Source organism: Cricetulus griseus, chromosome 5 (assembly GCF_003668045.3).
Source record: "Cricetulus griseus strain 17A/GY chromosome 5, alternate assembly CriGri-PICRH-1.0, whole genome shotgun sequence".
NCBI lineage: Eukaryota > Metazoa > Chordata > Mammalia > Rodentia > Cricetidae > Cricetulus > Cricetulus griseus.
In genome coordinates, this window is record NC_048598.1 from 19,009,682 (window position 1) to 19,023,016 (window position 13,335).

Genomic DNA, 13,335 nt, shown 5'->3' on the forward strand with positions numbered 1-13,335 from the left:
GAGCAGTGGCAAGTGGTTCCCTGTGGGTTTGAGGCCAGCCTGATCTACAGAGTGAGTTCAGAGATAGACAGAGGTACACTGTGAGACCTTGCCTCAAAGCAACAACAAGATCCTGAGATGAGAGTCTCTCGTCCTTTTTCGGATGTTAAAATGCTCACACTATTCCCTAAAACAAAATGTTCTTTCCAGAAAGGTCTGTCTTCCCTGCTGCATGGCACGGTAAACACCATCTTCAGGTGTTACCAAACTGGTGCCTGCATCTCCATCACTAAGTATCTGTGCTTCTCCCCTATCCTGGCCTCCTTACACCTCCTGAGACCCTGTGTCTCACTGCCAAAGTACTGATTGCACAACTAAAATGATCATAAACTTAGTTGGACCCGAAAGATGGTTGACCTACACTTTCTGAATTACTTTCCGTCTCCCTTAGACCCATATTTCTTAAATGGGTTTCATCTTGGTACTATTACTAAATACCTTATGAAGTCATAATGAACAAATATTAACTGGTAGGGACTCAACATTTAGTTGCCTAACAGTATCAATCTTATCAAAACCTAGAGGTTTTTTTTTTTTTAAATCATAATTTTATTCAAACTACCAATTTACATTAGAAAGCAGTTGAGAGCTTTAGGAAAGTACTGCAAAATAAAAATTCTTTTTGAAATTTCAAAAGAAAAAACAAAGAGGTAGGTCAGTGAGTGCTTGCACAGGTACACACACACACACACACACACACACACACACACACACACACACAAATAAATCTTTTAAAAACCAGCTGGGTGACAATGGGGTAAAACATGCTATATACCCAACTTATAAGTTGAAGTAAAAGATTTTAGAGAAAATGGTTGGTACTTATGTATTTCTATGCTACAGGATATAAAACGATTTTCAATTTACACTGTAGCTCAAATACCACAGGGTGTGTGTTAAAGGTGAAAAGTTCCATTTTAGTTTTATGGCACAATTCCTTAGACAACACAATGTCTTCAGAGCATCTTACAAACCTAAAATGATCAGCCAAGTGCTGGGTAAAGTGGCATACTCGGGAGGCAGAAGCAGGAAATCAAAACAGCAGAGCATCGAAGTTTAAAGCTAACCATGGCAAAAAAAAAAAAAAAAAAGATGTTTTTGGAAAGCCATCGAGACCTGAAAATGCAATTTTATATTTAAAAAGACCTCTTGGATTCTGTAAGACTCTCAACAGATACACTGAAAAAGTGGCCATGTTCACCTCTTTGCTCGTAAGTGCTCATTGGGTTTTCTTTAAGCCCCAAGCACTCTGAATGCACAGCAGACAGCATGCAAATCCTCGTACTGCGAGGGCGCTTCTGCGGTCATGCACTGTTTCTAGGGATGTTGGACACTCATAATTATTAATTACAGGGCAGAGTGACACTCAAAATTCATTCAACAATTTCCAAAGAGTTTCAGTAGAGAGAACAGGTGCCTGAACGCACATGTGAGGACGGCACTGGAGGCCTGGAGAAGCAGTCCTGAACATCTGCTAATCCAACCACAGAATGGGCCAGGAAACCCTTCCTTATCATCATGCACATGGGCTAAGAGTATTCTTTTCCCAGCGGCAGTGGTAACTTATAGAGGTGCAGAGCTGCCCTCTGGTGACCAAGATGCAAACTGCAAAGGGCTTCATTGGCAGAAACCGTTAAATCCCCACCCACACACCCACCCAAGTAACTAAACAATAGAACACATTGAAGTTGTAATAAAACTTCAAAAGAAAGAGACAAGAGTGAAATAACAGGCTTATATGTTTCTATTATATATTTGAAGATCTGACTCTTACAAAAGGTATAGTTCAAAAATAATAACTCTTAAAATGAGTGTCTCATTTCATTCATCCAATGGTTTTACAGTGAGATGGTACAAAACAGTCACCTGGAGATTACCCACATAAAAGCAGAATTTTTCATCATAGAATCTGTAAGAAACAAATGACTACGCTCAAGTTTTAGCTTACTGCTATGGCTTTTGTAGTTTTAGCAGAGATGCTTTTAGCACCTCCAAACATCATTTCATCAGTAAAATGGGAAACATGGTAGCTATTTTAAGTGTTACTGTAAGGACTACATAGGTCAAATAACATGTACATAATAAGACCTGAACCCAGCCCTCTGCAAAGAGCACCAAATGCTCATAACCACTGAACCATCTATGCAGCTCAAGGCAATTGTTTTGCTGTTCTTTCTTTCTTTGCTTACCATTGCTGGTTTTACTATTCTGTTTTCATAATTTTAGCTTTTGATCTCGGATCAGTATAAATTAGTCATTGCAGCTAACTAAATAACCACAGGCTGATGTCACTAGGCATGTCTAGTGCACCTCAGTCAATACAGGTCTCCCCTCTGATATAAACAATAAGAACAAACAGAAAGCTGGGAAAGTTATTGTGACTCAGTCCCCAACAGCAACTTTATTCTGAACAGTAGCTTGTTTTCTAATGTAGTATGAAACCAGTGTCAAAGGAATAGATGGGAGTAACTATAAATAAACTCAGCAGCTCCTTGCATATCCAGAAGAGTAACTGCCATCCACAGTCAGGATTGTATGAAGTTTTTCCTTTCTGGACATTTTAAATGATTTATTTCTGTGTGTATCTGCATGGTTGCATATGTGTCAGAGCATGTTTGTGTATGTGTAAGGGGGCCATAAGTCAGTATCCAATGTCTTCCTTAATCATTCTCCATTTTTGCAGGGTCTCTCAATGCTGCTAGAACTCGCCGATTTGACCCCTGTCTCTGCCTTGCCAGCATGGGGATTACAGACATGGGTCGGAATAGATACAGGTGTCTAAAAAGATGCCATCAAATGTCTCATCTTCTAAAGTAATTTAAGAGTCTTGGATGGCCCAGTAACACAGTCATTATCACCCATGCAAAAAAGCCTTGCTTCCATTCATATTGTGGTAGGAAGGTGTCTTACTAGGCATTAGAAAAGCCATACCAAAATCATTTTAAAGAGTCCCCCTGGAACTGTACTTAGACATGTCATAGAACAGACATTTCATGAGGTGGCCTGAAGTTTCTACTGGAGACAGCAAATGCTGGAACTAACTCCACAGTTGGAAACAGAATGATATCGATCTGAAAAGCTTGTACTTGGTTCATTCATCTTGAAGGATGAATCGGATTGCAAAATATAAATTAAAAGGAGCATTTCCTTTTGCCTGACAGAATTCCCCTACAAGCTAATACTCGGGCAGCCCAGCCATCTGTGCAGATGGGAATATTAATCACAGATCTATCACTTTTTAAAGGCAAATAATAGAAACAGGGATTTGCCATCCTAATGAGGCTTTCTTACCTGCTGGACACCGTTAGAACATTTTTTCGGGCTTTCCAAAATAGAGGATTGAGGTTCTGGATTGGAAAGGAAGCAGACAGTCAGTACCTTAAAGAACAAAATTTCCCATTTCCTCAGTTAAAAGTGAAAACTTCCACTAGACATATATTTTTCACAGTAAGTACAAATAATTTCCAGTCTTTTTTCCAATTCTATTAGTGTATCATGAGAATATGACTGCTTTTCAGCATAATAAACACATGATGAGACACACTTGTGTCATTAGCTATTTCACATACAGAAGTAGCCCCATGCAAGCACTGTTCTGCATGCCAGCCTTAATTATTTTTCCCAATTGGTTTTTACTTTCTCCAAAAGTCTCCCTACTTAGGAATGTCAATTGTGTTTAGTCACTTAGTGAAAGTTCGTATGTGGTAAGACCACCTCAGTCTTGAAGCAATGGGTTTTAAAGGCTCTTTAAAATACTGACAAATTCAGTTTTTATTTCAATGCAGGATGACAAACACTGCCACCTAGAGGCACGAATAAGAAGGGGTTCTGAAGGGCTTTTCTATCTTCAGTCTTGTCATTTGAGATGACAAATCCATCATAGTGGAAACACATTAGGATAAGTAGATATTTTTGTTGGTGGTGGTGGTGTTTAAAGAGAGGGCAGTACCTTCTATGTGAAAATTTAATAACATAAAAATAAATCATCCATCCTCTACAGTTTAGAGATGAGCAGTCCATTCAGGGGCAGGATGAGTGCTAGAGTTTAAATCTCTTGTCCATCAAGGACAGGGGTATATAGTAGACACTACAAATCAGGTTGAGAGTAACTGTCCATAAGTATCATAACTGATGCATACAACAGTGCTACAGAACTAAATTTCGTAGTTAGTGTTTAAAGAACATGATGTGTCAGGGCCCAAAAATTATCGATTATAAAGTATTGGGATCCAAACCTCCTCTCCATTTACCAGGAGCCTGAATCTCCCATTGTCTTTCAGATGTCTGGTTAATCACCACCTCCTGATGGCTTGGCCTCAGTGGAGAATGTCTCCTAGTTTGCATAACAACAGACCTAGGCCCTGGGTGTGCCTGCACCTACTCAGAGAACTTGCTTAATGCCTAGAGAATGTTTAGGTGCCTCTTGAATTAAAAGAATTACTTGATGTGAGCTATGTACATGACAGTAGATGCCTTCTGTGGTCACCCCACTGTTGAAAAGCTATTTAGGAGGATGCTAGAATAAACCAGAGACTCTAGTTTCCAGCATGGACTGAGAGCCCTCCTGAAATGACATGATGCCTGTGTCTGATCTTTATCACCTTTGGGTAGCTAGGAGTTTCCCGGTCCAGCACCTCCAGACTCAGGAATGGACCTGAGGTCATTTGGCTGGCTCCAATCTCAGCCCCAGAGATATCAGTCAGGAATAGACAGTGTTTGTAGCATGGGACTGATACTGTTAGACCCCAGGAAAACTCAGGTATCCGGGGTCCCAGGCCACGACCGAGGTCACCCCAATCACCAAGCAGATTTGAGAGCTTGCTGCAAACTGCATGAGGCTTTATTGTAATTTAACAAGCTAACCCCATGTTAGCGCGGGTCTTTTGTAGCCACCCACCATGGCGGTTGGCTACAAAAGACAGTTTGAACTGGCTGCCGAGAGATCTTATAGGGCAGCATAAGGGGAGTGTCCAGGGGTACGCACAGGCTCAGGATTGGTGTGCCTCCAGGCTTGGAGGGCTTGCCATGTGTTGATCGATCGGTCAACTGGTTGTTATGGCCCATAGGCCCTCCCAGGGTGGTTGCTATGCTCTGTGCGTCATTGCTGTGTGCTTGTCCATAAAGTACACCCAGGGTCATAAAGCATAGCGCTACCAGCTAACTTCTGATTGGTTCCTTGTCACGAGGCAGGCACCTAACCTCTAGTGACTAAGATAAGGTCATAGCGAGCACATGTTACTGTCATGGCTGCCGAAATGGGGGGCTGGTCCCTTTAATACAAGCCGAACCCCAGCAATGATGTACCAAGAAGTGGCATTGAAAGCTTTGTACTCAGCTGAACAGCATGGCCTCAACATGGGCTTGCTGGCCTTGGATCATTTGCCTGGGCTTCCTAATTTCTGTAAACATCCCATCTTCCCCATTAGCTCACTATGCTCCTATGTCCATGGCCATCTTCTGACATGATTCCTCAGAGCTTACAAAGCCACACCGGCTATTTTCTATACCCACAATACTCTTGTTTCCTTAGTCCCTCGATGTCACCCTTCTTTAGTTACTTGGTCCCTTCTCTGAGAACTTTGCCCAGGCCTGCAGGCAGACTTTTCTTTCCCTCCCACCAGTTCCAAATAACCAATTCAGAGACTTAATATTAATTCTAAATGCTTGGCTGATAGCTCAGGCTTGTTACTAACCAGCTCTCACTACTTAAATGTACCCATTTCTATTCATCTGCATTCTGCCCAATGTTGTTACCTCTCTTCCATCGGGCACCTCTGTGAATTTTATTATAACTGCACCTTCATACTTCCCTGAGACTCCCTGATCTCCAGCCTTTGATAGTTTATCACATCCTACATTCTGTAGTTCATCTCTTTGCTACTATATTATTCCATGTTATCTTATGTCTTCAAGGCTCTGACTTCAAGCTCTCGGTGTTATTGGGAGGTCAGGAGAACTTTAGAAGATGAGGTATTGTTGTCACTTTGAGCATACTTTAGAGGCAACAGTGGGAACCTATGCATCACCCTTTTCTGGTCCCCAGTGGTTAAAAAGGTAAACTGCTCTGATTCTCCAATGGTCTGTTTGACCACAGATCCAAAATCATGGGACCTTTTTCATTCTGCAACTTGATTTTATTATGTGATACTTTTTTTTTTTAATAATGCAAAACTAAGTAACCCACGTTTCACGGTAACATACACTCCATGGAAGCAGGTACTTTTGTCAAATGTCCTCCTGCTGTACAATCAGAACAGTGTTTGCTGTTTTAAACACTTACTGCGGTAAGTGTTTAAAACAGTTACAAGAGTGAATATAAGGGTGAAAACAAATGAAACATTGTATCAAGCCAAGAAACAGAGCTACCATGAAAAAGTTGGGCAACTGTGTTAGGGAGGAGTAATGAGTTCTTCAGAGGTAGTATAAATCTGCCTCCCATCTACTTACTTCCTGAACTTCAGCTAAGAATGTATCTTTAAAAACAAAGCAAAACAAACAAAAAAAAATCAGAGAATAGCATGGAACAGTCACTTGCCAACATGTGTCAGAGTAAGCTAGAATATTAACAAGTGGCTTTAGAATGCAACTATTGTCCAGGACAACACTATTTCATCAGGCTAATCAAAAGCATATTCCCCTGACATTGAACTTGACACCAGTGTCATCTCCATTTGAAGAGAGATCTTTTGTTTGAACGCTAATCAACAGTTAATAAAGCAAACCCTAAATCTGTTTCTGTCTCTCCCACTTCCACAAAACAGAGAACCACACACAAGTCCTGGCATAGAGGACAGGGAGGGAGGTACCTTTTCTTCTTCGGTCTACTTCAACATTACAGTAAGAGCAAACAGATCTCTTACTTACACTCTAGGGTTTGTCTTGTTTTGTTTGTTTGTTTTTAACATTAGACATGCACACAAGGATTCCTAGCTTTTTTTCCCCCTGCAGTTCTTGAACTGGCAAACTGTCCACAAAAGCCAGCTTCCAGGCTCAGATGAGCAATGTTGACAAGTGTGTTCAGTAAAATAACACAATCCGAGAACTTTTTATTAGTGTCATTATCAATCAGATATTGTGAGCCCCCATACTCAAATTCTCAGCTTCCCTCCATCTCATTCCACAGGCACCTAGATTAGGTTATTTCTCCCTTTATCTCCATCCTTTTTATTGATCTCTTTTGTGGAAAGCTTGTGTTAAAACAGCAAAGAAACATTCACATCTCAAAACACCCTGCAAAGTCACAAGCTAGGATGTAGGAATCTAGAGGCACAGACGCAAAGTAGAAATAAACCAACTCCACTGAGAAATACAGTGAAAATAAATGAGGACTAAGATCAAACAGTAGCATAGATATGGAGAAGAAGGAAAATACTAGCCTAGAAGACAGAAAAGATACTGGAAGGAAAATGAGTGAAAAGAATTACAAATAACAAAAGTGCTGTGCGGTGGGTTAAAAAAATGACAGCATACAAGAAGCAAATGTTTGGCTTGTGAGTGACAGCTCAAGACCCACTCATGGGGCAGGTGGATTTGAGAAGGCAGCTTAGTTCCATCCTGTATTGAGCTTCCTCGATACACATGACTGTCCCTTGTATAAACTGATACACCTGTTTCTAACTTTTCCTCACTCTAGTCTTTTTTCAGAATCCCTTTCAACCAGCTCTGACACTGGAAGTGTCTCCATCATATATCAGAATAGCTGAAGAGTCCACACAATGAAGACACTTTGAGGGTACATTGAAAACTGCCAACTCCACTGTCCCTTTGAAACACCCCTCCTCCCAAAAAACTAGATTTTTTGGGTTTAAAAATTATCATAAAGCAGAGAGAGGGAAATGATATCATCGACAAATCTTTTGCTGTTCTGTAGTTTTTAAGTAACCTCACAAATTCTAAGCATAGTCTAAAGTTCTTGGGTTCCTACAAGAGCCATTTGATGTGGTCTGTGTTTGTTCATAGGTTTTAGGTCCAGGGCTTCAGTGTGTGACACAGGCTAACCTCAAAGTCCTGATCCAAATGCATCCACTTCCCAAGTGTGGGATCACAGGTGTGAACAGCTATCCCTGACTATTGGAAAGAGAAGGGAGTAAGTGTAGCAGCATGTCTCTCTACTAAAAGGGAAAGAAAATTATATTATAGTCCAAAAATAGAAAATGCATCAAGTAGATATTCTTTTTGTTTTCCTGTTTTGTTTTGGTTTGGTTTTTGGTTTTTCGAGACAGGGTTTCTCTGTGTAGCTTTGGAGCCTATTCTAGCACTCGCTCTGGAGACCAGGCTGGCCTTGAACTCACAGAGATCCGCCTGCCTCTGCCTCTGCCTCCCAAGTGCTGGGATTAAAGGCGTGTGCCACTAACGCCCGGCTTCAAGTAGATATTCTTAAGAAGTTTACATGGTAAGTATTAGGCAGAAAGCTAACATTCAATGTGGTTCAAATCTAGTTAATTTAAGAGACACAATTTATTAAATGGAATTTAAATTGCATGCATTATGATTGGCGACTCCTACGTGGTAGATGCTATTAATTCTAATATAGTATGTCTCTGACAGGTAAAAATGGAGGAGGGGGCACTTAACATGTTCTAATAGGCTCATCCATATGCTCTTTCTTGTTTGGTAGTAGAGTCATCTCATCACTGCCAACAGAAGATATTCACACTCAGATCCCAACTGGCTGAAGAGAAAATACAGGACACACTCCAACCCCAACCACCCATACACAGAAACACAATCCATCCTTCTATCCCAGGATTATGTGACAAGCACAGGGAGACAGAGCACAACACCTCATCCTTGGTACTCCAGCATTAGCTTATTAGCTAAACAGTGTCAAAACACTTGGACAAAACCTAGAAATGGGCCTGTGATACCACATTGTGGTACACCACACATGATCTCTCGTGAGATTTATTTTTGTTTTTATTTATGGGTGTATGCATATACCTGGTTTTGTGAATGCCCCATGTGTGCAGATGTCCATGGAAGACAGAGAAGGGTGTTAGGACTCTGGACCATACTAAACTCAGGAAGAGCAGCAAGCACTCTTAACCACTTAGCCATCTCTCCAGACCTTCAAAAATCCTTCTTAGGAATCATAAGAGACATATAATCTATATAATAGAAAGCATGTGCTTCCCTAAGCAAAGGTTGAAGATGGTACACAATTGCCCATGCACCCCCTTCCCACTTGGAAATTAAGGAATAAATTTCCATCTACCTTCAGATATTGCAGATTCTTCTGAGATACACTGAAGTGAGCTAACCTAATCCAGATTCACTTTATTACTTCATCCTAAATTCCTTTCCTTTGATCTATCTCCCTTTGTGGTCCTTTTGTGCATCTTAGATATTCATAAGCTGTTTAAATGTTTTCTTAAACAAATACAATTCATTCAACCAGAAAATAAACATTGTTGGAAGATTTCCCTAGGGAAAGTTTCTATTAAGTTTCTCACTCAATACATGAATACACATACACACACATACACACACACACACACACACACACACACACACACACACACACACACACACACAGAGGTTTGTATTTGTTTTTCATTCCTCCAGGACTCTCTGTACCTGTATTGCTTTTTTTAAAGTCAGTCCTGTATTTGTTGTTTTGGCCAATGTCATTGTCATGGAATGATGAAGGACTTGAATGAATTGAGAATATGCAATACCTTCCTTACAACTATTCATTTCTCTTCTGTCCACTATGAAGACAAACGTTTAGTTAATTTTTGATTATGTGTAAACCAATTAAATGACCATCTAGGTTTTTTATTTTTTACTAATTTCTCTTTAGCTAACACACAAAATAATGGATTTCATTAACATACTTTTGTGCAAATATATGTTTGTGTACATACATGTACACAAATACACACATGCACACATCACTGTTTGCTCTCCTGTCCTACTTTACAGTTCCACTGAGAGATCCACTCACCATAGTTTCCCTTCTGCACTCAATAAGCATGTATGTGCATAAGTGTTCATGCACACACACACACACACACACACACACACACACACACACGCACATTCTGCATGAGAAAAAAATATTACATTTTCTTTCCCCTCTCCATTAACCAGTATTGTCTCCCATCAGCCTATCCACCTACTTTCATGTCCCCTATTTCATGTACATTTATTATAGACATTAAACGTAGATTCCAGCCCGGTGGTGGTGGCTCACACTTTTAATCCCAGCACTTGGGAGGCAGAGGCAGGCGGATCTCTGTGAGTTCAAGACCAGCCTGGTCTATAAGAGCTAGTTCCAGGACAAGTTCCAAAACTACATAGGGAAACCCTGTCTCAAACAAAAGAGAGAGAGAGAGAGAGAGAGAGAGAGAGAGAGAGAGAGAGAGAATCATGAGATTCTAAGACTAATTTGTATTCTCCAGCTTCAGCTATTAGACAAATTCTTTAGACACCTATTAAGTCCGTCTGTTTTATGAAATAATGTATCTCTTTGTTGGTAGATTTTCTAGGTCAACACTCTTTGATAGCACCACTGTGGTGTTAAAGTAAAACACTATTGTTGTACCTGGCCCTATTTGACCCTTTAGTGATTCCATTATGAAACTTAATGTGCCAAAGCATACAATTTATAATTGTTCACTTTACTAATGAGTGGTTGCCTTCATCGCCTGTGTCTTACCCTGGCTTCAAGTCTACTTCATCTGACATGAGTAGAGCTACTATTTCTTTTCAGTTCACACAATTTTGGAGAATTCCAATCCTGTGAACCTCCAGTTTCTTTGTGGTTTTGCAAGTGAAGTTTGTTTCTGTCAACAACAACAACAACAAAAATATCCGGAGTTTGGGTTTTAATCTAATCAGTTTTCTGTGTCTTTTAACTGGAAAACTGAGACCGTTTTCATTTATTATTGAGAGGGTTTGCTGCTTCTCCTAATTGCATTTGTTGTTTTACTATTTATTTTAATATGTTTGTTCTTCTCCCTCTACTTCCTCACATTAGAGGTTTGATGCTTAACTGAGTTGGAGAAATGTGATTCTTTCTTATTTCTCTTTCGTTCATCTGCTTGCTTTTACAATCTATTATTTCCTGTGCGCTCTCAATTAAGTAAGGCCATCTTACTTCATCCTCCCCCGCAGCATCCCTTTATGTATCCTCCGCAATGCTAGATTAGTGGCCACAGATTGTATTAATTTTTTACATGCCTCAAGAGGTTTCTATATTTCCACTGACTTTAACAGATAACTTTGTGAGGTATAATAATCTTAGCTGGCAGCTATTTCTTCCAGGGAACTGAATTCTCTCCTAACTTTTAATTTTTAGAACCGGTATGTCTTTGTGACTCAGACATTTTGTCTTACAGCTTATAATGGTGTTTCTTTGTTCTCTGATCATAGTATTTACCTGGTAATACGTTATAGTAAGGTTCTTTTTGTCAGTCATGTCTATTTGGGGCTCTAAATTCTTTCTTGTGCTTGGATGTTCTCTTCTTTTCCCTAGGTTTGGGAAGTCTCCCCTACAATGTCACTCAGTGTGTTTTTTCATGTCTGTTGGTTTGAATCTCACCTCCTTCGTGACTTTTTAAGTTTTGTGTCCTTAACCTTTCCTAGAGTTCCTGAAAGTCACTTTGGTTCCAATTCCTCTCTGTTCTTTGTTGATGCTGGAATGTTGCATTTCCCTGACCTTGCCTTGACTCCTACATTCTTCCTTCTGGCTGATCCCGTCTTTTGTGAGGCATTCCACTGTGGTCTTTGTTTTATTGAAATTTTCACTTCCTATACTTGTTTTTTTTTTTTAATTTGTTTTCTTTGTTGTTGTTTCAATCTCAATGTCCTTACTGAATGTCTAAGTCACATTCTTAACTTTCCCTTTTACATTACAAGCATCCTTATCCAGGCGCTAAATAGGTTTCTCTCTGGATTCATATGCTTATTTTTAGGCTTTTTAAGTTTGTTGATTTTTATAAGGAGACCTTTGAATAATGTGTTTGAAATTTCAACCATTTCATATCTTTAGACTCAGTAAATGAGACTGGGGAGTTATAATCTTCTGGAAATCTTTTGCCTTGATATTTTTTAATGCTTCTTGGGTTTGTGTGTTGGTATAGACACCTCTTTCAACTTTATTTATCAAACCTCCTGTCAACAGCTTTCTCTTCAGGGCTTACTCCCCCGGTGCCATAGAGATATGAAAATGCAAACTTCTTAAATAGCTACAACACCAAACCAAATAGGATGTTTAAACACATTTTCAAATGATGAAAGCTAACCACTCTAGCACTGATGACTATAGGATAGAAAATTAGCAAAAAGAAAAATATTCATATAAGCTGTGGAAGAAAAAATAAAAGTAATGCATAGGGGAAATGAAAAGATGAGAAAGGCATGACGTGAGGTTTTCTTTCTAACAGTGCTCCCTCTACCGACAGGAGTTGGTCATAGCATGCCCTCACTTCTTTTTCCAGATAGAATTAATGCTTCCATGATGCCTTCCAAACACTTCACACGGTCTGTTTATACACTGTGGGCCGATCCTCAGAGACAGTATCAACAGTACAAGGAGAAGAAAGAAAGCAAAAGAACAAACGGAATCTGACCTTTCACTGGTGAGAAGTGTCAGGTTTTAGCTTGGTCTCAGTGCTAAAAATTCATATAAAGAAGTATTGGTGTTTTGGTAAATATATGAAGGTTGGAGGGACCTTGTTTATAAAAAGTGACTATAGAAAAATTAAACACATGAGAAAGTCAGAAGAGGCAGAAGCACAAATCTGAATTAATTGGACCTGTGAATTAACAGCCCCCCTTTTTAAAGAAGTAGAAAAAAAAAAAAAAAAAAAACACCCTCCATCAAAAAAGTTAAAAAAAAGTTAGACATGACATATTGCATTTAGCAATTTAAAGCATGATGTCATTACACAATAGTATGTAACTAGCCCAGGTGTATGTAAAAAGTTTACAATTAATGATAATCATACTATTAAAACTCACAATGATCAAAACATTGGTCTACAGGGTTTTCTGTGATGCTGGTGTCTCATTCTTACATTTGACTGACAAGAGGGGAGGAGGAGGTACGATTCCTTGGACATGAGAATGTTCCTTGTGTTTTTCTAAATGAATGTAACAGAATAATCATGAAAGAGCAACATTGGTGTGCTTTAGACAAAGACTGCTCTGTGGTCATTGGGGTAGAGAGCAAATCAGCCACAGAACAACAGGTTGGTGGTTTAAATTACTTTCTACTTACCTCTATCATCTTCTTCATGAATGCACAATTTAAAAGGAGAAAAGTTACTGTATTAAAAATTACTTTCTCAG

At 39.5% G+C, this 13,335-nt stretch overlaps 1 protein-coding gene across 2 annotated transcripts in view; it reads right to left on the bottom strand.

Moving 5' to 3' along the window:
* Fmn2 (formin 2) overlaps positions 1-13,335 on the bottom strand; it is a 291,955-nt gene that overhangs the window by 213,727 nt on the left and 64,893 nt on the right. For both annotated transcript variants that reach the window (XM_035444830.1, XM_027418908.2), the window contains exon 4: positions 3,331-3,386. In XM_035444830.1, the coding sequence (XP_035300721.1) occupies positions 3,331-3,386 (56 nt within the window). The remainder of the gene's footprint in view (positions 1-3,330; positions 3,387-13,335) is intronic.